This window comes from Rhinoraja longicauda, chromosome 11 (genome assembly GCF_053455715.1).
Source record: "Rhinoraja longicauda isolate Sanriku21f chromosome 11, sRhiLon1.1, whole genome shotgun sequence".
NCBI lineage: Eukaryota > Metazoa > Chordata > Chondrichthyes > Rajiformes > Arhynchobatidae > Rhinoraja > Rhinoraja longicauda.
The window spans coordinates 56,669,160-56,691,239 of record NC_135963.1 but is presented as its reverse complement, the minus strand read 5'-3'; the positions used below and the strand labels follow the sequence as shown (position 1 = coordinate 56,691,239).

The window sequence follows — 22,080 nt, the reverse complement described above, 5'->3', positions numbered from 1 at the left end:
GGAAATAATAATAGACTTCAGAAAGAATAAAACGGACATGGTACCATTAACTATCAGAGGGGACTGTGTGGAGAGGGTGGCGGATTTCCGCTTCCTGGGAATCCATATTGAGGAGGACCTGACGTGGAGCGTGAACACCTCTGCGCTGCTGAAAAAGGTCCAGCAGAGACTGCACTTCCTGAGGGTGCTCAGGAAGAATAACATCACTCAGAGACTGCTGTTGTCCTTTTATCGGTGCTACATTGAGAGCATCCTAACATACTGTGTATGCGTATGGTACACCAGCTGCACAGCGGCTCAGAGGAAAGCGCTCCAGAGGGCCATTGACAACGCCCAGAGGATTGTCGGCTGCCCTCTACTTACCTTGGAGGACTTACACAGTTCCCGCTGCATCAAAAAATCCCAGAGTATTATAAAGGACATTTCCCACCCCGGACACTCCCTGTTTGAACTGTTACCGTCAGGCAGACGGTACAGATCTACAAGGACAAGGACAAACAGACTTAAAAATAGTTTTTACCCCACTGCTATAAAGGCACTAAATGTAGCCGCCAAGGAACGCAGGGGCGATACATAATAAGAGACTGTGAAATCGACAGAAGGATGTAGGGTTGGGTGTTTATGCGTGCTATTTTCATGATATTTATTTTAGTTGTTTATCTTTTTTAAAATATTTTACCTTGTATGTATCGTTAGCTTTTAGAAATGTTTGAATGGTGCACTGACTGGCTGACATTTTACAATTTCGTTGTACATGGCTCATGTTACAATGACAATAAAGGAACTATTCTATTCTATTCTATTCTATTCTATATTTTGCAGTGTTCCATCTAATAACATTCCAGAGCACGGTTTTGGGAATACACCAGGTGAAAACGTGGTTGTCTTATTTGTATACTTGAAAGGGAACACTGATTGATGCATTCAGTAAACCTCAACTATACCTTATAAGGCTAAGGGGACAAAAGTGTTCTGATCCAAAGTGTGATACCAATTCCACCTACAAAAGAGCAAATATTTAATGAACACAAGTCAAGTCATTTAACTGTTCAAGTTAAGAAAAGCATGGGTGAAACTTTCAGAAAACTCATTCACCAAGTCGTGCAGCCAACTATTTATATAGCAGAGAAATAGTGGTGAATTTTAAAAATGCTGGTTTGTTACCTTTGACGATAAAAATATACAGGTTTATAATGAAGCAGCTCTGCAACTTTTAATATAGTAAGTGTGCACAATGTAGCTAATAAATATGCAGATAAAATATATTCTGAACAACAATTTTTAAAAAGGCACTTATTAACAAATGAATTCTTTTTTCTTGGCACATTTGCCCAAGTTAAGCAGCATCACCATTCACACTCACACATTAATGGAGGGAGAGTCACAATACTCTTCATGCAATGTCAAAGGCTTTTGCAACTGACTTCACTCATCCATAATTAGATGTGAACACACAAGAACCCATGAAAATAATCCAAAAACTTATTCACAGAAAGCTGCAAGACCTGAGCAATAAAAAGTGTCCTTTACAATGCAATTAGGACTTTGTCATATCGGCATTACAAGACATACAACATGTTAAGAGTTAACTGAAAACTGCAGACAGTGGAAATCAGAACAGTTACAAATCAGCAATTTATGAAAGCTTAGCATGATTCAATTTAACACAGAAATACAAGGATGGCAAGACCCCACACATTCATTTGACATTAATGAGTTCATTATTAATAAGCTCGTATAATTAAACATTTAGGTTAAGAGTTTGTTTCCCAAAACAAAACCTGCTTCCCGACAAAAAACACAAGGAATACAGAGGCACAGTTGAAAATATATAATTATAAAATAGTATTTGTGAAGGTTACGGTGGTATAGTCAAATATCATATTGGTTCCAAGAGTGACCATTTAAAAAAATTGAAAACAGAGGAATATGGATACACAAATATGTGAATACAAGTTTGATGAAAATCCAATAGATATGGAAACAATGCCGAGGAATGGAGATATTTATTACCATTAGCTGTTGATATTCATCAGCTTGTTTCCAAGCTAAACATAATGGTAATAAGCTAATGATAATAAGCTAATGGTAAAAAGCAATATGAACAATAATCAAAAGACTAACCTTTCCTTTTTATTAAAAAAACAAGCTTAAACCAGCTATGTAACAACCCTCTTTTGCTGTGTACTCATTGTAAAATAACAAGGAATATGTTGTGTAGCAAGCAGCCATTCCTATGTGATACAACTCTAGTCAGAGCATTACAAAGATCAATGTTAAATTACAAGCTTCGCTCTAGATGGGAGGGGATTTTGAGGGGATTACACTTATTAGATTTTCACCAAACTTCATGAAAGGTTCTTAATATATTCAAGCAGTGATATTTGTTGGCAGAAACAGCGCAATTAATGAATGATCCCAGTTGGAGTGGTTTGGCGTTTAAGTTTGATTTATTTGGTTGGAGTTTCGCCAGTGCACATTACTTCATTGATAAAGGCATGCAAGGTTATACTTCATGCATGCTTGCAGTGTCTCCAGAAAGGAAACTTCCAGTCCATGATTAACTTCTATTAATGCTAACCTTTATGTATTTGATGAACATCTGAAGCAAGAGAAAGGGAGAAAAAGATGTCAGTAAGAGTAGCAACAGCAAGGTCGAACACTACACGCTATTACGGTCACAGTACCAATACTCGCAAACAGTTTCCTAGTAAAATCTTTCTCCAAATATTGTGCTCGGAAGAATTTAAACAGCAAAACACAAAAGCTTTCCAGGTAAAATAAGTCACAGATCAGTCAAATAGTTTGATCATTTGCAAAGATATTTTTGAATTTTTGCAGGATATTTTCAGCCAAGTATTGGATTAATCAATTATTTTCAATTTTATTTTACATTAATAAAAGCACTCTACGCCTTCAGTAATTTCAGCTATTTAAGGAAAAAACAGACTGCTCATGAGCATTCAGGTTAGAGTTTAGTGAAAACAGAACAAAACTGAGACCAAAGCAAAGCGATAGATGTTCAAGTCAACTAACACGGCAGCACGATGGCGCAGCAGTAGAGTTGCTGCCTTACAGCGAATGCAGCGCTGGAGACTCAAGTTCGATCCTGACTACGGGCGCCGTCTGTATGGAGTTTGTATGTTCTCCCCCTGACCTGCGTGGGTTTTCTCTGAGATCTTCGGTTTCCTCCCACACTCCAAAGACGTACAGGTATGTAGGTTAATTGGCTGGGCAAATGTAAAAATTATCCCTAGTGTGTGTAGGACAGTGTTAATGTGCGGGGATCGCTGGGCGGCGCGGACCCGGTGGGCCAAAGGGCCTGTTTCCACGCTGTATCTCTAAAACCCAAAAAATCTTTTTTTTAAAAACTAACACAAAGCTCTGTGTAGGAAGGAACTGCAGATGCTGGTTTACACCAAAGAAAGACACAAAATGCTGGAGTAACTCAGCGGGACAGGCAACATATCTGGAGAGAAGGAATGGGTGACATTGGGGGTCGAGACCCTTCTTCTGTCTGAAGAACGATCCCGACGCGAAACGTTACATATTCATTTCTCTCCAGAGATGCTCTGCCTGTCCTGCTGAGTTACTCCAGCATTTTGTGTCTATTAACACAAATCTCTCATCTTTTCAACCAGGTGGGAACAAGTAAATCACCATATAGCACTGGAATGCGCCATTTTATTGGGAGGAAAGAAATGGGAGGCAAAGTGAGTGTGTCACGCCAAGGGATTGTACCTTACGGTTAAGCAAATAAAAACCAAAATACCCAAATATTCCAAAGTCTGCATTGAAGGTAAACTAGATGAGTTATAAAAAATTCTGAAGTTATTGACAATAGACAATAGGTGCAGGAGGAGGCCATTCGGCCCTTCGAGCCAGCACCACCATTCAATGTGATCATGGGTGATCATTCTCAATCAGTACCCCGTTCCTGCCTTCTCCCCATACCCCTTGACTCAGCTATCCTTAAGAGCTCTATCTAGCTCTCTCTTGAATGCATTCAGCGAATTGACCTCCACTGCCTTCTGAGGCAGTGAATTCCAGATTGACAACTCTCTGACTGAAAAAGTTTTTCCTCATCTCTGTTCTAAATGGCCTACCCTTTCTTCTTAAACTGTGGCCCCTTGTTCTGGACTCCCCCAACATTGGGAACATGTTTCCTGCCTCTAACGTGTCCAACCCCTTAAAAAAATCTAACACAAAGCTCTGTGTACGAAGGAACTGCAGATGCTGGTTTACACAAAAGAAAGACACAAAATGCTGGAGTAACTCAGCGGGACAGACAGCATCTCTGGAGAGAAGGAATGGGTGACATTGGGGGTCGAGACCCTTCTTCAGTCTGAAGAACGATCTCCTTAATTATGTTATACGTTTCACGATTGTTGCCTTCGAAATATAGTAGGGTTCAACCACACTAAATATTTATCTGCCTTAAACTACTTAATAAAGCAATGACACAAATACATGTGATCAAGCCACCTGCGATATAAAGTGTTAGTTTTATAGGCACAATATTTTAAATTACTGGACATTTGACATACAAGCATTATGCTGAACAAGCACCCACTCTGGTAGAGCATTGCAATTCACAATTCAAAATTAACACCTTGCTGGGCACAGAAAGGCAGCATCGCCGGTCTTCCAACGACAGTCTTCACTTCAGGTTTTAGTTCACCCATTTCCACACTCTTGACGCTCTAGATGAAGTCTAACAAGCCCAACCAACCTTGGACTACTTCAGGATATGCTCCAGTTTCTCCATCCAAAGTTGTTTAGGTCTGTACATCCCAGATGTTGGGATAAAGTAACTTCAAAAAGTTCTTGAGCAGTAATAATGATGACGATAAGTAACACAAAGTAGGCAGCACAGAGGAAAATTATGAGCTGTTTTTAAGACATCTTTTCAGGATGAATGCTCTCTCGCTCTCTGGCTAGTTCGCACACGTCTCACGTACCTAGCACCAATTGCAATGTAAACTTGTCAGATTCTTCAAATATCACATATTGAGAAGTGTATTTTTGTTTAAGAGATGCAGGTGCCCAAATTCAGTTCAAATTGATCTTTGGGGCTCCTACTAGCTACGCACGATTTGTTTGTCAGAAATGGGGGAGAGAAACCAATCCTCAAAAGGACACTGTTTAAAAAAAAAAGCTTCCAGAGCAAAGAATGCTCGAGTGAAGAAATTAAACCAGTGGTTACAAATAATCGCATGGAAGTTAAAAAAAAAAAAAATTATACATTTGAATGAAGACTAGTTTTCAATAATGGTTTGAACTACGAGTCCATTGCAGCAAATTTACGTAAGAAGATTTCTCAGATGTTCAGAAATGAAGTGCACACAACCACTTAAGACATGTCACATAAAACAGATTTGTACATAGCACCTTGTTGTTAGAGCACTATTATTGCACAAGTTCGTACAGAGGATATCTCTGGCGAATCAAACAGATAATGCAAGCAGCAATGGTCACACTTAATATCAGATTATATAATATATTCCTGTAGACAGCAGATTTAACCAGTGGTGATGGCTTAGTTATTTCATTCCTTCCAATGTAGAGAAAACATGCACATTTACCTTGACATACTTGGCATACATTTGTTCATCTAAAGGAAAGCTCTGTACTGTTCTCTCATCCAGAGCATGGAATGTGCCGAGTTTAACCCATTTATTGGTGGGATATCTGAATATAAAGGTGGCAAATATAAGTCGTTAGGAGTCGTTTAATATTAGACTTTTCTCACAACAGAACAATATCCAGTTTTGCAAACAGAATAAAATAGTTTGTAAGCAGATCATTCACATGTTGTCAAAAACATTTTTTTTTAATGTCAAACTGCATCTTTGAACTGAAAGAATTATTGTTTTAGGTCGGGAGCAGTAACTCATTTCAGTTCTCCAGATACTCCATTTACCCAAACTACTTCCAGCATTTTCAATTTTACCTCAGATTTTCAACATCTTAGTTTTGCTTTACATGAAGTTGAGATTTTGCATCATTAAGAAAATCAAATTATCTTGGCTAACAGTGTACCAACACTGATGATTTTTACATTGGACTAAAAATAAAAGAGTATAGGATAATAAGAGTATAAGAGGAGTTGAGTATAGGAGCAAAGAGGTCCTTCTGCAGTTGTACTGGGCCCTAGTGAGACCGCACCTGGAGTACTGTGTGCAGTTTTGGTCTCCAAATTTGAGGAAGGATATTCTTGCTATTGAGGGCGTGCAGCGTAGGTTTACTAGGTTAATTCCCGGAATGGCGGGACTGCCATATGTTGAAAGACTGGAGCGACTTGGCTTGTGTACACTGGAATTTAGAAGGATGAGAGGAGATCTTATCGAAACGTATAAGATTATTAAGGGGTTGGACACGTTAGAGGCAGGAAACATGTTCCCAATGTTGGGGGAGTCCAGAACAAGGGGCCACAGTTTAAGAATAAGGGGTAGGCCATTTAGAACAGAGATGAGGAAAAACTTTTTCAGTCAGAGAGTTGTGAATCTGTGGAATTCTCTGCCTCAGAAGGCAGTGGAGGCCAGTTCTCTGAATGCATTCAAGAGAGAGCTAGATAGAGCTCTTAAGGATAGCGGAGTCAGGGAGTATGGGGAGAAGGCAGGAACGGGGTACTGATTGAGAATGATCAGCCATGATCACATTGAATGGCGGTGCTGGCTCGAAGGGCCAAATGGCCTCCTCCTGCACCTATTGTCTATAGTATGGAATAAAACCTTTAATCAGCGGCAACTGAAACATACCTGTCACTGATGGAAACTAGAAAGTCCTTTGGCGTAGATGAAAATAATTCAAAGTTTGCGACATCAAACTGCCTGACTTGAATAGGCTCACACAACTCAATTACAAACCTGCAAAAGAAAATGCCATTTTGCTGTATCATCGGTAACTATTAAAACAGGACATTATTCTACCTGTGATTGCTTTCTGCCAATGGCATCAAATCAGAATGAGATATATGAAAAGTATTTCATGGCAACAATTCCTTTGATTTTCATAAATTGTTGACCTGGGTTTACCACTTACCAAATTTTGGTGCTGCATGGATTTAACATGTACAAGTCCATATTTTCCATTAGAATTGCTGAATTGCTCTGCAAGGCAAAATTGTAATAAACACCTTTAGGACTGAAATGTTATACTGCAATAAATGCATGCAGATGACTTGCAATACAGCGCGGAAGCAGGCCCTTCGGCCCGAGTCCACGGCGACTAGCAATTTCCTCATACACTGGCACTCACCTACACACCACGGACATTTTACAATTCTACTGAAGCCACTTAACCTACAAACCTGTACATCTATGGAGTGTGGGGGAACGTACAGCATCCATACTCAGGATCTGGTGTTGCAAGGCAGCAGCTCTACTGCAGTGCCACGTTGCAACTCCCTACTTATCTTAAAACGGCTAAAACGAAATGCAAATGTCTTAAGTTTTAATCTTATCTATCTCAACTTTCATGTTTCCACCCTAGAAACTTGACAAACACGTGTCTTTATTTTGTTCAAGTCATCTGGATGCTGTACACAGGATTAACATTAATCTTACTTTTCACCTTTGCTCACATCAAAATAATTTGTTTTTTATTGGACTCTTATTGGCACAAAAGCCAATCTTAAATCAATTTAATTTGCCTCATTTAATATCAGGTAGCTAGCTGACTGTGCCTAATATAGTAAATCTCAAAAGCAAACATTCTGGATGCTATGCCAATGCCTTCTATCTCGAACTAGCTGTTCCAGTGCTGTTCCAAAACACAATTATCTACCCAACAAAATGGAACATTGCACAAATACATCCAGGAAAAGCATTGACAGGTTCAATCATGTCAACTTACATTTTATCAATCTATCCCTGATCATTAAAGGAGTAGTCAACCGTGGCAACAAGCCCCACTTACTGGTTTTACTCAGCTCCAGATCCCATTATAACCTCGATTCAAGAGGGGCTAGAGTGCTAAATTCTAAGGAACAGATGTGAATAACTGCCACCAAAAAAAAATATCAAAGGAAGCATCACACAGCCTGTTTCGTCAAGAAACTTTACTGATGGGGAACTACTGCTGGTAGCGTGGGGCCTGTTACCAGCAGCAGATAGAACTGTTCGGTGAACGTTTGTAACTCTGTCGGCGCCAAAACACAACGACACTTGTACACTGCCGAGGTGGTTTGCCTCTCGAATTTTACCAGATTGTATGCAAAACAAAGCATTTCTCCGCACCTAGGGAGACGTGACAATCAAGCATCATTGAATTGATTCATTAACCTGGGTCATCAAGTATTAATGCGAAACTTTCCACGATCAAAATACATCACAGACAATGAAGTCTCACGGTGGTCATTGCAGACCTATCAATTCAGCCCCAGGATATTATAACAGGAGCTCAAAGTAATGCATTAAAGCTGGACATCTTCAGCTGCTTAATAAATTACCTTCTCTTTCCCATTAGGCCAGAAACGTGGATGCATACCATTGTCAGCTCAACATCCACAACTCTATAGATGGTGTTTGAATGCGGCAAACCCAGACGCTATGTGTAGGGAGGAATTGTAGATGCTGGTTTAAACCAAAGACATACAGGCCAAAGCAGCCTGTTTTAATGGCACCCTACCCACCATCCCAAATGCTGATTCTTCACCACGACAACCAGTCACTGCAGTGTATACCAATGAGCCTTCAGATTTTAGCGATACAGCGTGGAAACACTCACTTCAGACCAAGCTGACCAGTGATCACCTGGTACACTAGCACTATCCTACACACTAGGGTCAACAAATAATTTTTTAACCAAAGCCAATTAACCTACAAGCTTGCACTTCTTTGAAGTGTGGGAGGAAACCGGAGCACCCGAGGGAAACCACGGAGGTCACAGTGAGAAAGTACAAACTCCGTACAGACAGCCCCCACAGTCAGGATCGAACCTGGGTCTCTGGTGCTGTACTGTTGCGCCACTGTGCTGCCCAACAAAAACTGCGACACTTTACCATGACTTCAACAGAAGGTCACCTCCCTACTGGCCACAACAGGCCTGGCTCACTGTCGCGGCGACGAGATCTAGTCCAAAGACGTCGGCACCTAGCCCAGCCTCTGCTCGCCCCGTAGACCAGAGAGGAAGAAGTCAGAGGACTGGTAAGCAGACCGGCGTGGGATACAGTGCAGGGCCTCGACGATGGAGAAGGCATTGGACGCCCTGCAGCAGCGTGGAGCACGGCCTGCAGTTGTACCCCAACCACAGGCCCAGCTCGCCTGGAGAGGGAAGGCCGCCGAGTCTGGTCCCTGCTCGCTCCGTGGATCGGGATTTGGGGAGGGGATGGAAGGAGACTGTGATGGTGCAGGCATGTGAATGAGGTCCAAAAAAGAGGAAAAGAGCCGACCACTTGCACGAGGCGTAGAACGGGGGTACAAAAAATTGGAAAATTTACACACAAAATTACCCGTTTCAAGCCTCTTTTAGTGCATTTTAAAGTAAAAACATACATTACAAAACAAAGTGAATAAGTCACTGTACACTAATAACATTTAAGTAAATTCGCACATTAATTGATAATCAGCCCAAAAAGATGGTAATTGGCTTTTCTGCTGTGTTTTATATTTTAACCCTGTCTTAATTAATTTAGTTATATAATCTTGCACTTAAATTTAATATTTACTCATTACAGTACCACCACTGATTTTCTGGCACTCTTGGTTCCAGAGCTTTGCTGGTTTTTCCAGCCGGCCAAGGAAGTCGACTATGGGGATAGATGTGCTGGCTCCAGCCGGGCTGGAGTCCCAGCGCCCCGGCCGCAGGTTGCAAATCCAACCCACCGATCGGCCGTGGATTTGTCGCGGAACCTCTAGCGACCTCATTGACAAATTGGCCATGGAAGCCACGATGGGGTCGACATTGGCTGCCTTGCCCAGCCTAGATGCCACATTTTCGGGGAGACTTCCAGGGCGCGCGGGGAGGATTTCTCGCGGCCTCTAGTGGAACCCTAGTGTTCATTACAAGTCTATACATCGTTTTTTTCCCTTCCTTTTTTCCCGATCCGATTTCTCCGTTTATTTGGCAAAGTGAAGAAAGCGGAAACCATGCAAAAAGCACGGAAAATTGATTTTTAAAAAGCGGAAGTGCGCGGAAACGCGGAAAATTCACATGCCTGGACGGTGGTAGACGCTGAACAAAGGGCCCCGAGAAGAGGAGCCGGGCGGTCTTACCTCCTGGGCCCTCGAGATCAGCAGCACGAGGAGCCCACCGGGGAAACAGAGGCTGAAGAGGGCCAGGCATGGTGGAGAGTGACGATGGTTCGCGGGACAACTGAAAATGGAGGCGACGGCTGCACCGGGCCTTTGTGGCCAGCTGCAGCTGGAACTGTAAAATGGTGCCAAGATGGCAGCTTTTACAATGGACTCTGTGGGCTGATCTGTGCGTACTGTACTAACCAGGGACGGTGCTTCTGTACGGGGTATAGTCTTGCTGAGCTGTATGCAAAAAAAGGTATTTCACTGTATCTGGTACACGTGACAATAAAGAACCCATTGACCACTGAGAATGAAATTAGTGACCTCGGATGCCCAAGGAACAAGGTTTTTTAGGCAGTGAACATCCCAGCAACTGCAAGCTCCCCTTTAAGCCACACATTAGTCAAACCTGGCAGTGGTTTGCCATTTTGTCAACGCTGGGGGGGTTAAAACTCCAGAAAGCTCTAACCGAACAACACAGAGCACTTGTACTGCAGCACAATGCCTCACTATTGTGAGTTCCCACCCACACACCTCCAAAAGCACTTGGCTATGGACAAAGGAACAATAAATACTAGCATAGGCATGCACATGTCTCATGCACAAATGTATCTGCTCCCACTCCTATAGTCCGCCTGTTCAAGGACTATCGCAATGAACCATAGGAAGACTTTAGAAGGATCAGATTTCAATTAGGCATTTTTCACATTTAAGAAAAAAAGGAAAATGAGCTCTGAATGCCCAATGAGTGAAGCACACATTGACTGTTGCTTTAACAAAGTTTTTGTTATCTTCATCTGGCAAAGTGTAATGGTCTCTTTTTAAAGATTAAGTGTACAGCATAAATTTAAGCCAGCCTTGCCACAGCACCACTGGCACATCTGGAATTATCATTCAACCTGTTTTATATGGGCACTTATACATTATACACACATGACATCCATATAAATAATTGCTGAGAACATGGCCCGAGTATTCCACCCCTGACACAGATAGGTCTAGCTTTTTAGAATTCTATTCTTTAACAGAGACACACCAAGATGGAAGCGCAATAACAGTTCAATAAAAATACAATGTGCTTACTATAAATGACAAGTGACAATCCTTGAATAAAGAATGCAATACCTTTGCTTCTGGATTAGCAGCTAGAATCTTTGCTCCACACTCCACAGATGCATAGTTATTGAAGTTTTTCTGTAGTTTTTTTGCAGAATGAAGCCCACCACTGGAAGTATGTAATGACTGGCCTGGAAAAAAAAACCATCCATATTACAGAAACATTGCTTTGGCCCCTAATGGGTCAATATTTTTAAAAAGGAAAACATAAGCATTTGTTCACAAATACTATATTTGACTAGGAGTCTCATCAATTAAATTGGACATTAAATATTGTACTGCTATATAAACAAACTATTCACCCAGAATATTCCAATATTTATAAAATTCAAACAAATCGCTTTCTAGGATTTGAAGCAAGCCAAATTTCATGCTGTGAAAAATGTATTCTCCAGAATCAACAATGGAAAAACGAAGCAAGTTTAAAAAGCTGGACCACTTATAATTCTGAGTTGATCAATGCACAACGAAATTGATGAACCATAAAAGTAAATCTCAGAAGATACTTAGAGGCAGATCATGTGGAAAAAGTTAAGGAGAACTGATTAGATGTCTGATTTGGTGACTGAGGAACAACATTTTAGGAACCAGACAACGTGACACCAGTGCTTCTTCTGGTCCTGACATTTTATTCCTATTCATACATCTCACAAGGTAATCGAGAGGAAACCTGTGCATTCATGAGGAACCCATGTGGTTAAAAATGAAGAATGTGCAAACTCCACGCAGATAGCCCAGAGGTCAGGATTGAACCCAGATTTAGTTTAGAGATAGAGTGTGGAAATTGGCCCTTCGGCCCACCCAGTCTATGCCGACCAGCAATCACTGCACATTAACACTATCCTGCACACACTAGGGACATTTTACCAAGCCAATTAACCTAAAAACCTGTACGATTTTGGAGTGTGAGAAGAAACCAGAGCACCCGGAGAAAACCCACGCAGGGAGAACAGGGAGAACATACAAACTCTGTACAGACAGCACCCGTAGTCAGGATCAAACCCTGGTCTCTGGCGCTGAATGGCAAACTCCACCGTTGCACCACCATGTCGCTCTAACCTCTGTACCACCAATGTTTCCATTCACTCAGGTAATCTCTCAAAGTTTGCAATGCATACTTTTCTCCTTCTCTTCTTCCATGACTTTCTTCTTCCATTCATCAAACGAGGGAATGTCTCCCGAATCTTTAGATGGAATCGAAGTCGAATCTCCACCATCTACTCCTCTTGGAACTTCAGTGTCCTATATCAGTCAGAAAGTTCAAATTCATATAAGCTTGCATTTAAAATATCGTTGACACTTGACTAGCTCAAAAAACATTTGAAAGCTTCAAACAAGACTCTCAGCAGATCACAAACCCTTATTATTCTCTAATGTCAAGAGCAACGTTAGCCCAAAAAATCAGCTATCGACAGAACTAGTGTAAAGTCATGCAATTTTAAAAGTAAAGCCAAATCCAGTGCCACTAGCGATTGCTGTTTTATCCCCTCTCTGCTCACAAGTATTAATTTAGCATGGAACCAGGCCCTTCGACCCACCGAGTCCATACTGATCAGCGATCACCCACACACTCGTTCTATCCTGCACACGAGAGACAATTTTTACCAAAGCCAATTAACCTACAAACCTGTACATCTTTGGAAAGTGCAAAAAAACCTGTGCACCCAGAGAAAACCCACGTGGTCACAGGGAAAACGCACAAACCCCATACAGACAGCACCCGTAGTCAGGATTTAACCTGGGTCTCACACACTGGAAGGCAGCAAATCTACCGCAGCGTAACTGTGCCACCACTTTGAAACGTTTGCGGTAAATAAATTAAATTTTCAACTCAATTCATCAGTTAAAATAACAAGTAACAACCAGTCAGGAGTTTTGAACTTTTTTATTTAAACAATTAAAAAGCAGCCAATTTCTCTGGTTCATAACAGATTTTGCAAAATGAAAGTTGGAAACGGTTCAAATTGGATAAAGTTTCAGCAATTGAGCCAGCCACAGATTTGTTTGTAGCTATTAAAAACTTTAACAATCACTTGTCATTGTTTAAATGAAGATTAATGACACCAAACTCTCCAAGAAAACCACATTGAAAAAATGCCCTCTTTTAAAGCTTTTAATCAGTCAACTTAATTTATAACGCAATCTTCTTGATTTATTTGATCTGCTGTACTGTTGAAGCCGATGGAAAATGTACAGTTCTGGCCTTTGTTTGCATTTCTAATTATTGCATTAGGAAAGATTATCACTGCCATGAAGGGATTGCAAAGCAGTTCTGATAAGTGTTTTAAAAAAAATCTGTTGAGCTATATCCGATTTCTGAGTCATCCTCGTGGCACAAAGGCTGGGAAGTATGAATTAACAATTAAAAAAGGCGTTTTTTAGTTTATCACACCATGTGGCTTTTGCTAAAACATCCAAGTAACCCGAGACTGGAAATTTGACCAACTTGGCACACAAAATAAAAATCTGATATGGAGATATGAAGTCATTCTTACCTGTGCCAACTCTGCCAATTGCAAGGCCTGTGTTGTGTTGGATTTTATATTTACTGCTGGCTTCTCTTGGTCAGCTTCAGGCACAACAGTCTTTGGAATCTCAATAAGCTCAGGTTCAGAACTGGAAACGGGTGCGTTTCCCATGCCATTTGAAGAAGATTCCTCGTCATTAGGTTTTTCCTGAGGACTATAACGAAGGAACAAGGTTTTTTTTAATGCTTCATTGTGCAGCCAGAAACATACTAGATGTTGGTACATTTTGTTATTTATACCATTGTTATTCCTAGCAATGCTGTATGTATGCAAGAACTTTGTTCTTCTGCTGTTGATACTCATGTCCTTGTACAGTACAGTGAAACAAGCAGAGCATGAAGCAGCCAGGTACTGCACATCCAGCACACCAGAGTACGCAACATGGTTTCGTACAGCAATGGCCCTTGAACACACTCACCTCTCAAGCAGACTGGTATAGGAGGATGGCTTGCTTTGAGGAATGGCCCCACTTTCCCCTTCAGCATCACAGTCAGCTTTCGACTGTTCATAGCTTATTTCAGGAATATCATCACTGGAATTTTCTATTGCACTAAGAAAAAAAATGACACCAATTTAACATATTGCTTCATTAAGTCCTTCCCCCAGCAATATTAAGAAACTTAAAAATTGAAACACACACCCTGAACTAATCAAAGTTTTTACAAAATATGAACTGAATTTTAAGTAGTGTAAGAAAATAACTGCAGATGCTGGTACAAATCGAAGGTATTTATTCACAAAATGCTGGAGTAACTCAGCAGGTCAGGCAGCATCTCAGGAGAGAAGGAATGGGTGACGTTTCGGGTCGAGACTGAAGGGTCTCGACCCGAAACGTCACCCATTCCTTCTCTCCTGAGATGCTGCCTGATCTGCTGAGTTACTCCAACATTTTGTGAATAAATACCTTCGAACTGAATTTTAATAATTGTCATGCACAGATACTTGCTTTCATTCTTATTGCTTCTCATTCTTAACAAATAAATCACATTGGCATTACTGTATTTTGAAATATATAATTTCAGTCTGTCACGATAAACCTTTAAACCATTTAGAGGAAACGTCACGGCGTTATATTTAAATTTCAACATAATTGGTGTGATTCAAGGTAGGTTGTTAGATAGAGCAGGACACTTGCCTGTGCTGAGAGGAGGTGTTCTCTGAGGTAGTCGGACTGGAAATGTCATCAATACTAGCAGCTACACTAGCAGGTGGTTCCACTAGTTCTGTAGAAGGCTCCAGTCCAGGGTGAGGAAAAGCAGACTGTTCAGATTTCACATGCTGCATATAAAGAAAGTTGTTCTTGTTAAAAGGTAAAATAACACAATCAGTTAGGAGCAGGACACTTAATACTTCAAATGACACAAAGTGCTGGAGTAACTCAGTGGGTCAGGCAGCATCTGCAAAGGGAAATGGATTATATGTAGGTGTTGAGTTCGCGTTCGCGGTCAGTTGGATGACAATAATCAGAGACGGCTGGTGGAGAATGCGGGCACGCAGAGATTTTGTATTGTAAAAGAGTTGGGATCGCCCTGTCGAACCGCATCCCATAACAGGTATAACAGAGCTTTATTTGTCGTTCGGTACCGAAGTACCGAACGAAACTACGGGCGATGTAAAGCCCCGCGGCCGAGCCGCACCGGGCGATGTTAAGTCCCGCAGCCGAGCCGCACCAGCGATGTAAAGCCCCGCAGCCGAGCTGCACCGGGCGATGTTAAGTCCCGCAGCCGAGTTGCACCGGGCGGTGTTAAGCCCCGCAGCCGAGCTGCACCGGGCGGTGTTAAGCCCCGCAGCCGAGCTGCACCGGGCGGTGTTAAGCCCCGCAGCCGAGCTGCACCGGGCGATGTTAAGCCCCGCAGCCGAGCTGCACCGGGCACTGTTAAGTCCAGCGGCCAAGCCGCACCGGGCGATGTAAAGTCCAGCGGCCAAGCCGCACCGGGGGATGTTAGGCCCCGCAGCCGAGCCGCACCCCGCGCCGTGAGGAAGAGAAAAGTCCCCACACCCACCCACACCACCACCCCCTCCCACACATACACAACCAAAAAAATATATATAAAAACCATCCCAACACCGACACACAACAAAAAAAGGAAGAAAAAAAACCAGACAGACTGCTAGTCAGCCGCTGCCGTTAGGCGCCGCCATCTTGGCGTGGTACGGCGTAGGCAGGTAAGATTTGGTTTTTGCATCAAGTTTGGCACATACATTGTGGACTGTGTTCCTGTGCTGTACTGTTCTCTGTTCTAATAATTAGCTAGATTAGATGTGAATAGCTTTTCCACATAGTCAGGTCAACAGTGTATTCTCTGTACCAGAACAGACAGCTTGGAGACTCTGTTAGTTCTGGAACATCAGTCTTCAGTGCTACAGATGCAACGTTGTCTGCCTTTGCTATATGTGGTGTACGTAGTCATCACTTGATTTCACATGCAGCAAATTGAATTGGCAGTAAACAGATTTTTGTGATGGCTTTGATTCTCAGGACAATGTGGAGAAGGATCGGCCATTTGGCATTTCTGCCAGAACATTGTTACGCTTGCTTTAAACTTGATTGTCCACAAATGGAACAGCCTTTCTCAACAATCATCAACAAACAGTACAAATGGGAACAATGAACTTGGCATGACACTGCAAGCATTAACTTATCGCATTTATTACATTTAATATTTCCCATTTCAGATAAAAGACATAAAATGCAGGAGTAACTCAGCAGGACAGGCAGCTTCTCTGGACAGAAGGAATGGGTGGCATTTCAGGTCAAGACCCTTCTTCAGACAGAGTCGTGTAGAAGGAGACAGAGATAAGGAAGGGTAAGATGTGAAAACGAGACATCAAATGAGATGCAGTTCAAGGAAAATGTAGAATAGATCACTGTTAGCTAGAAGAAGGTGACAACGAAGCATTCAGAGATAAAATTTAATCGGGGAATAGTTAGACTGGTCCGAGAACTAGGAAAAGTGAGGGATGGAGAGGGAAAGCAAGGGTTACTTGAAGTTTAAGAAATCAATATACATACTGCTGAGGTGTAAGCTGGCCGAGCGAAATTGCTGTTCCTCCAATTTGCACTGGGCCTCACTCTGACAGTGGAGAAGGCCCAGGATAGAAAGGTCAGTGTGGGAATGGGAGGGGACTTAAAGTGTTTAGCAACCGGGAGATCAGGTAGGTTTAGGAGGACTGAGCATGTCAGTATTTGAAAACTAGGCAGCTTACCAAGTAATCTGCATCCCAAATTTCATGACGAGTATCTCAAATCATCAACTGTATGCCACAAATATGCATTCCAAAATATTAACTAAAACTCCACACTTCAATAGACAATAAGTGCAGGAGGAGGCCATTCGGCCCTTCGAGCCAGCACCGCCATTCAATGTGATCATGGCTGATCATTCTCAATCAGTACCCCCTTCCTGCCTTCTCCCCACACCCCCTGACTCCGCTATCCTTAAGAGCTCTATCTAGCTCTCTCTTGAATGCATTCAGAGAATTGGCCTCCACTGCCTTCTGAGGCAGAGAATTCCACAGATTCACAACTCTCTGCCTGAAAAAGTTTTTCCTCGTCTCAGTTCTAAATGGCCTACCCCTTATTCTTAAATTGTGGCCCCTTGTTCTGGACTCCCCCAACATTGGGAACATGTTTCCTGCCTCTAACATGTTCAACCCCTTAATAATCATACGTTTCGATAAGATCTCCTCTCATCCTTCCAATTAGCCCACCACATCACGTTGTTTCGCATGGAATAAATTTTGCCCCTCCTTTGTCGTTGGATTAAACAACTGTAACTGCCTACATACAACTCTATGATAGAACTTTCAACATAAATTGTATCAGTTCAAGAAGGTGGAACTCTGCTACCTTCATAAAAAATTAGGCATGGTCAATAAATTTTAAATAATAAGCAGTGCTCCAGCTCAGATTTTTAAAAATCACAACTCAAATTAATCCAAGAAAAACTACAAATGTTTTTCGCGTCTCCAGGGTGATAAGAGATTTTTAAAAAAGGTAGACACAAAATGCTGGAGTAACTCAGCGGGTCATGCAACATCTCAGGAGAGAAGGAATGGGTGACGTTTCGGGTCGAGACCGTTCTTCAGACTGATGTCAGGGGAGGAGGCGGATAGGATATAGGTGGAGACAGGAAGACAATGGGAGAACTGGGAAGGGGAGGGAAAAGAGAGGGACAGAGGAACTATCTGAAGTTGGAGAAGTCAATGTTCATACTGCAGAGGTGAATTCAACTGCACGGTCCAAGAGAAAGAAGAACACGAGTAGTTCATTTAAGATCATCCGTTCTCACACCAGTGTGAAGAAGTATCTTTTCCAGTCTAAAAATAAGTTGCTTATAAGTTTTCACTGCAAAAGCCGTACTTCCCTCCTGCACCATTAAATTTATATCTCAGATCTTTGCTTCTGGTCAGAATATACAAATGCTAAAGGGTTATTATTATTTTTTTTTTAAAGAACCCAACTAGTATAACAATACTATCCCCATAGCCTCCTTCAGACATAAGGAGAAACTGACTGCAGCAAATGACAAGAGGCTAATAATTAATGACCCAATATTGAGAACAGTAGGAAAGAAAACCTGGAGATGCCAGTATAAATCGAAGGTAGACAAAAAATGCTGGAGTAACTCAGCGGGACAGGCAGCATCTCTGGAGAAAGGAATGGGTGACGCTGAGCTACTCCAAAAGTTGGAAAAGAGGTGGAAGGGTCTCGATCCAAAACGTCACCCATTCCTTCTCTCCAGAGATACTGCCTGACCTGCTGAGTTACTCCAGCGTTTTGTCTACCTAATATTGAGAACAGGTTTATTCAAATAGCCGAAACTTTCAATTCAAGACATGCAAATATCCTGATGAGTGGTTACCATTGTACCCAAGAACCACAACTTCAAACAATTAACGTGGTACATTTTACAATTGGAAAAGTCTGAGATAGCCATTCAGAATTTACATAACCTTACCTGTTGGCTTGCTTTTGTGTACTGTTCTAGGAGGGGATCGAACTGGCTGCTAATATGCGATTGCTTCACATCTGTAGACTCATCAACCACATCCTGTTTGGGCTAGATTACATTAACATACAACTTGCAGGTAAATGAAATTCTGACTGTGATAGTCAAATCCAAGCAAACAGTAACACAACACAGAAAAAAAGCACACCCACTCAATTTATGCTCTGTGAAAATGAAGAACGAAAAGATGCTGACCACCAATTGCTAAACTTATTAAAATGGACTTTTTAATAACACAAAAAAATGCCCTACCCAGGTGACTGCTCGTTACAGAAGTGGATTTGCAATCACGCATTACGATCGCTCCACTCTTAAATCTCTACTCCAACAGCAGCATTTTTACTTTAACTATGCTCTAATCTCCTCTCAGATATCTGTGCATGGTTTGTAACCGCTGACTGGTTAGCACTCAAAGGCTTTTCACTGTACCTCAGTACACATAACAATAAACTAAACTATTGTGCATGTCTCCTTTAATTTACACAAGCATAATCTTAGGATTCATTCCAACAACATTTTTGCACCTGAAAAAGTATTCATGTTATTGTGATCCACTAAGCAATTTCAAATTTAAAATATTAAAACTGTGTCTTACCTTTTCTTCAAAGTGCTCATTTTGTGCAATGTGTGTTTGTGTGGAGGTTGTTTCCTGTTGCCCAGTACAACCTACATGCCAATGAGGGCACCTGACAATCAGACAGAGAGAAAAGGTTTACGAGAAATGTGAAAAGGCACACTCAGAAATGTTATTTCATGGCATTTGCCATGGGAAACTATGGGTGCTGTCTGCACAAAGTTTGTGTGTTCTCCCCGTGACCTGCGTGGGTTTAGACCTTCGGTTTACTGTATGTAGGTTAATTGGTTTGGTAAATGTAAAAATTGTCCCCAGTGTGTGTCGGATAATATTAATATGCAGTGATCGCAGGTTGGCGCGGACTCAGTGGGCCAAAGGGCCTGTTTCCACGTGGTATCTCTAAACTAAACCAAAAAAAATGACGAGCCCCCCAAAAAACTTGGAAGGATTATGAACAAGAAGATAGACTCAAGAAGCCGGAGTACCTCGACTTTCAGAAAGCCTTCGACAAGGTCCCACATAGGAGATTAGTGGGCAAAATTAGGGCACATGGTATTGGGGGTAGGGTACTGACATGGATAGAAAATTGGTTAACAGACAGAAAGCAAAGAGTGGGGATAAATGGGTCCCTTTCGGAATGGCAGGCAGTGACCAGTGGGGTACCGCAAGGTTCGGTGCTGGGACCCCAGCTATTTACGATATACATTAATGACTTAGACGAAGGGATTAAAAGTACCATTAGCAAATTTGCAGATGATACTAAGTTGGGGGGTAGTGTGAATTGTGAGGAAGATGCAATAAGGCTGCAGGGTGACCTGGACAGGTTGTGTGAGTGGGCGGATACATGGCAGATGCAGTTTAATGTAGATAAGTGTGAGGTTATTCACTTTGGAAGTAAGAATAGAAAGGCAGATTATTATCTGAATGGTGTCAAGTTAGGAGGAGGGGGAGTTCAACGAGATCTGGGTGTCCTAGTGCATCAGTCAATGAAAGGAAGCATGCAGGTTCAGCAGGCAGTGAAGAAAGCCAATGGAATGTTGGCCTTCGTAACAAGAGGAGTTGAGTATAGGAGCAAAGAGGTCCTTCTACAGTTGTACCGGGCCCTGGTGAGACCGCACCTGGAGTACTGTGTGCAGTTTTGGTCTCCAAATTTGAGGAAGGATATTCTTGCTATGGAGGGCGTGCAGCGTAGGTTCACTAGATTAATTCCCGGAATGGCGGGACTGTCGTATGTTGAAAGGCTGGAGCGATTGGGCTTGTATACACTGGAATTTAGAAGGATGAGGGGGGATCTTATTGAAACATATAAGATAATTAGGGGATTGGACACATTAGAGGCAGATAACATGTTCCCAATGTTGGGGGAGTCCAGAACAAGGGGCCACAGTTTGAGAATAAGGGGTAGGCCATTTAGAACGGAGATGAGGAAGAACTTTTTCAGTCAGAGGGTGGTGAAGGTGTGGAATTCTCTGCCTCAGAAGGCAGTGGAGGCCAGTTCGTTGGATGCTTTCAAGAGAGAGCTGGATAGAGCTCTTAAGGATAGCGGAGTGAGGGGGTATGGGGAGAAGGCAGGAACGGGGTACTGATTGATAGTGATCAGCCATGATCGCATTGAATGGCGGTGCTGGCTCGAAGGGCTGAATGGCCTACTCCTGCACCTATTGTCTATTGTCTATTGTCTATTGTCTAACTCAGCAGGGACAGGCAGCATCTCTGGAGAGAATGAATGCGTGACGTTTCAGTCGAGAACCAGCATCTGCAGTTCCTTCCTACAGGTTTATGAGCAAATTGCCTCTAAACTATTATCTAGATTATGGATTATGAAAGTAGTCAACTTTCATTATATTTTAGCAACATAACCAGTTCTACCAAACCACCACAATGCTCAAATTATCAGACTGCTTATCTGACTGGGCAAGCAGAAATTTCCTCCATCTAAATACTTAGAAGACTTCAGCTTATCTAAACCTGGAAAAATTCAATTATGTAATAACTGCCACCACTCTTCTTCCAGGCATCTATCTGAACAGACTATGAAAAGACTATTTCCCCAATTTCAAGTAACCTCTGCAATGCCTCTCACCCCACTCCCCCACCCGAGTCGTACTACCAGTTCCACTGTTCGCATCCCTGTATCCCTCATCATCACCTCTTCCCCAGCCAACAATGGACCATTGTGGGCTTCATCTTTCCTAGGTCATCTGTTCCCAGCCCTGATTTGTTATGGCCTTTTCCTACTTCCAGTCCCGCCCCCCCCCCCCCCCCCCCCCAACTTTCCGTTTGAAGGGTTCAGACCCAAAACGTCTCCCATCCTTTTTCTCCAGAGATGCTGCCCGACCCGCTGAGTTACTCCAACACTTTGAGTCCATCTTCGATATGAACCAGCATCTGCAGTTCCTGCCTACACCATTATACCATATCTGCAAGTGTCAAACCCCATGTTGAGATTCACACAACATAATCACATTATCACCAAAATCAGATTTCAATTTTTGTAACATCTGATTAAATTATATAATTAGTTCTACAATAACACGACCGTTGCATTCCTAAGAAACCACTTTATAGAAATTTGAATTATGAAGATAATTGTGTCACAAGAGAAAGAG

At 42.1% G+C, this 22,080-nt stretch overlaps 1 protein-coding gene across 2 annotated transcripts in view; it reads right to left on the bottom strand.

Annotated features, from left to right (window-relative positions):
• Positions 1 to 22,080, bottom strand: part of suco (SUN domain containing ossification factor) — an 89,112-nt gene that overhangs the window by 33,365 nt on the left and 33,667 nt on the right. Inside the window, exons 3-14 of one of the 2 annotated variants that reach the window (XM_078407804.1) lie at positions 19,493 to 19,583; positions 18,847 to 18,948; positions 15,021 to 15,163; positions 14,304 to 14,435; positions 13,853 to 14,039; positions 12,476 to 12,599; positions 11,367 to 11,488; positions 7,045 to 7,112; positions 6,762 to 6,869; positions 5,586 to 5,691; positions 2,582 to 2,602; positions 945 to 1,000 (exon numbers count right to left, since the gene is read on the bottom strand). In XM_078407804.1, the coding sequence (XP_078263930.1) occupies positions 945 to 1,000; positions 2,582 to 2,602; positions 5,586 to 5,691; positions 6,762 to 6,869; positions 7,045 to 7,112; positions 11,367 to 11,488; positions 12,476 to 12,599; positions 13,853 to 14,039; positions 14,304 to 14,435; positions 15,021 to 15,163; positions 18,847 to 18,948; positions 19,493 to 19,583 (1,260 nt within the window). The remainder of the gene's footprint in view (positions 1 to 944; positions 1,001 to 2,581; positions 2,603 to 5,585; positions 5,692 to 6,761; positions 6,870 to 7,044; positions 7,113 to 11,366; positions 11,489 to 12,475; positions 12,600 to 13,852; positions 14,040 to 14,303; positions 14,436 to 15,020; positions 15,164 to 18,846; positions 18,949 to 19,492; positions 19,584 to 22,080) is intronic. The other variant, XM_078407805.1, reaches the window with a different exon arrangement.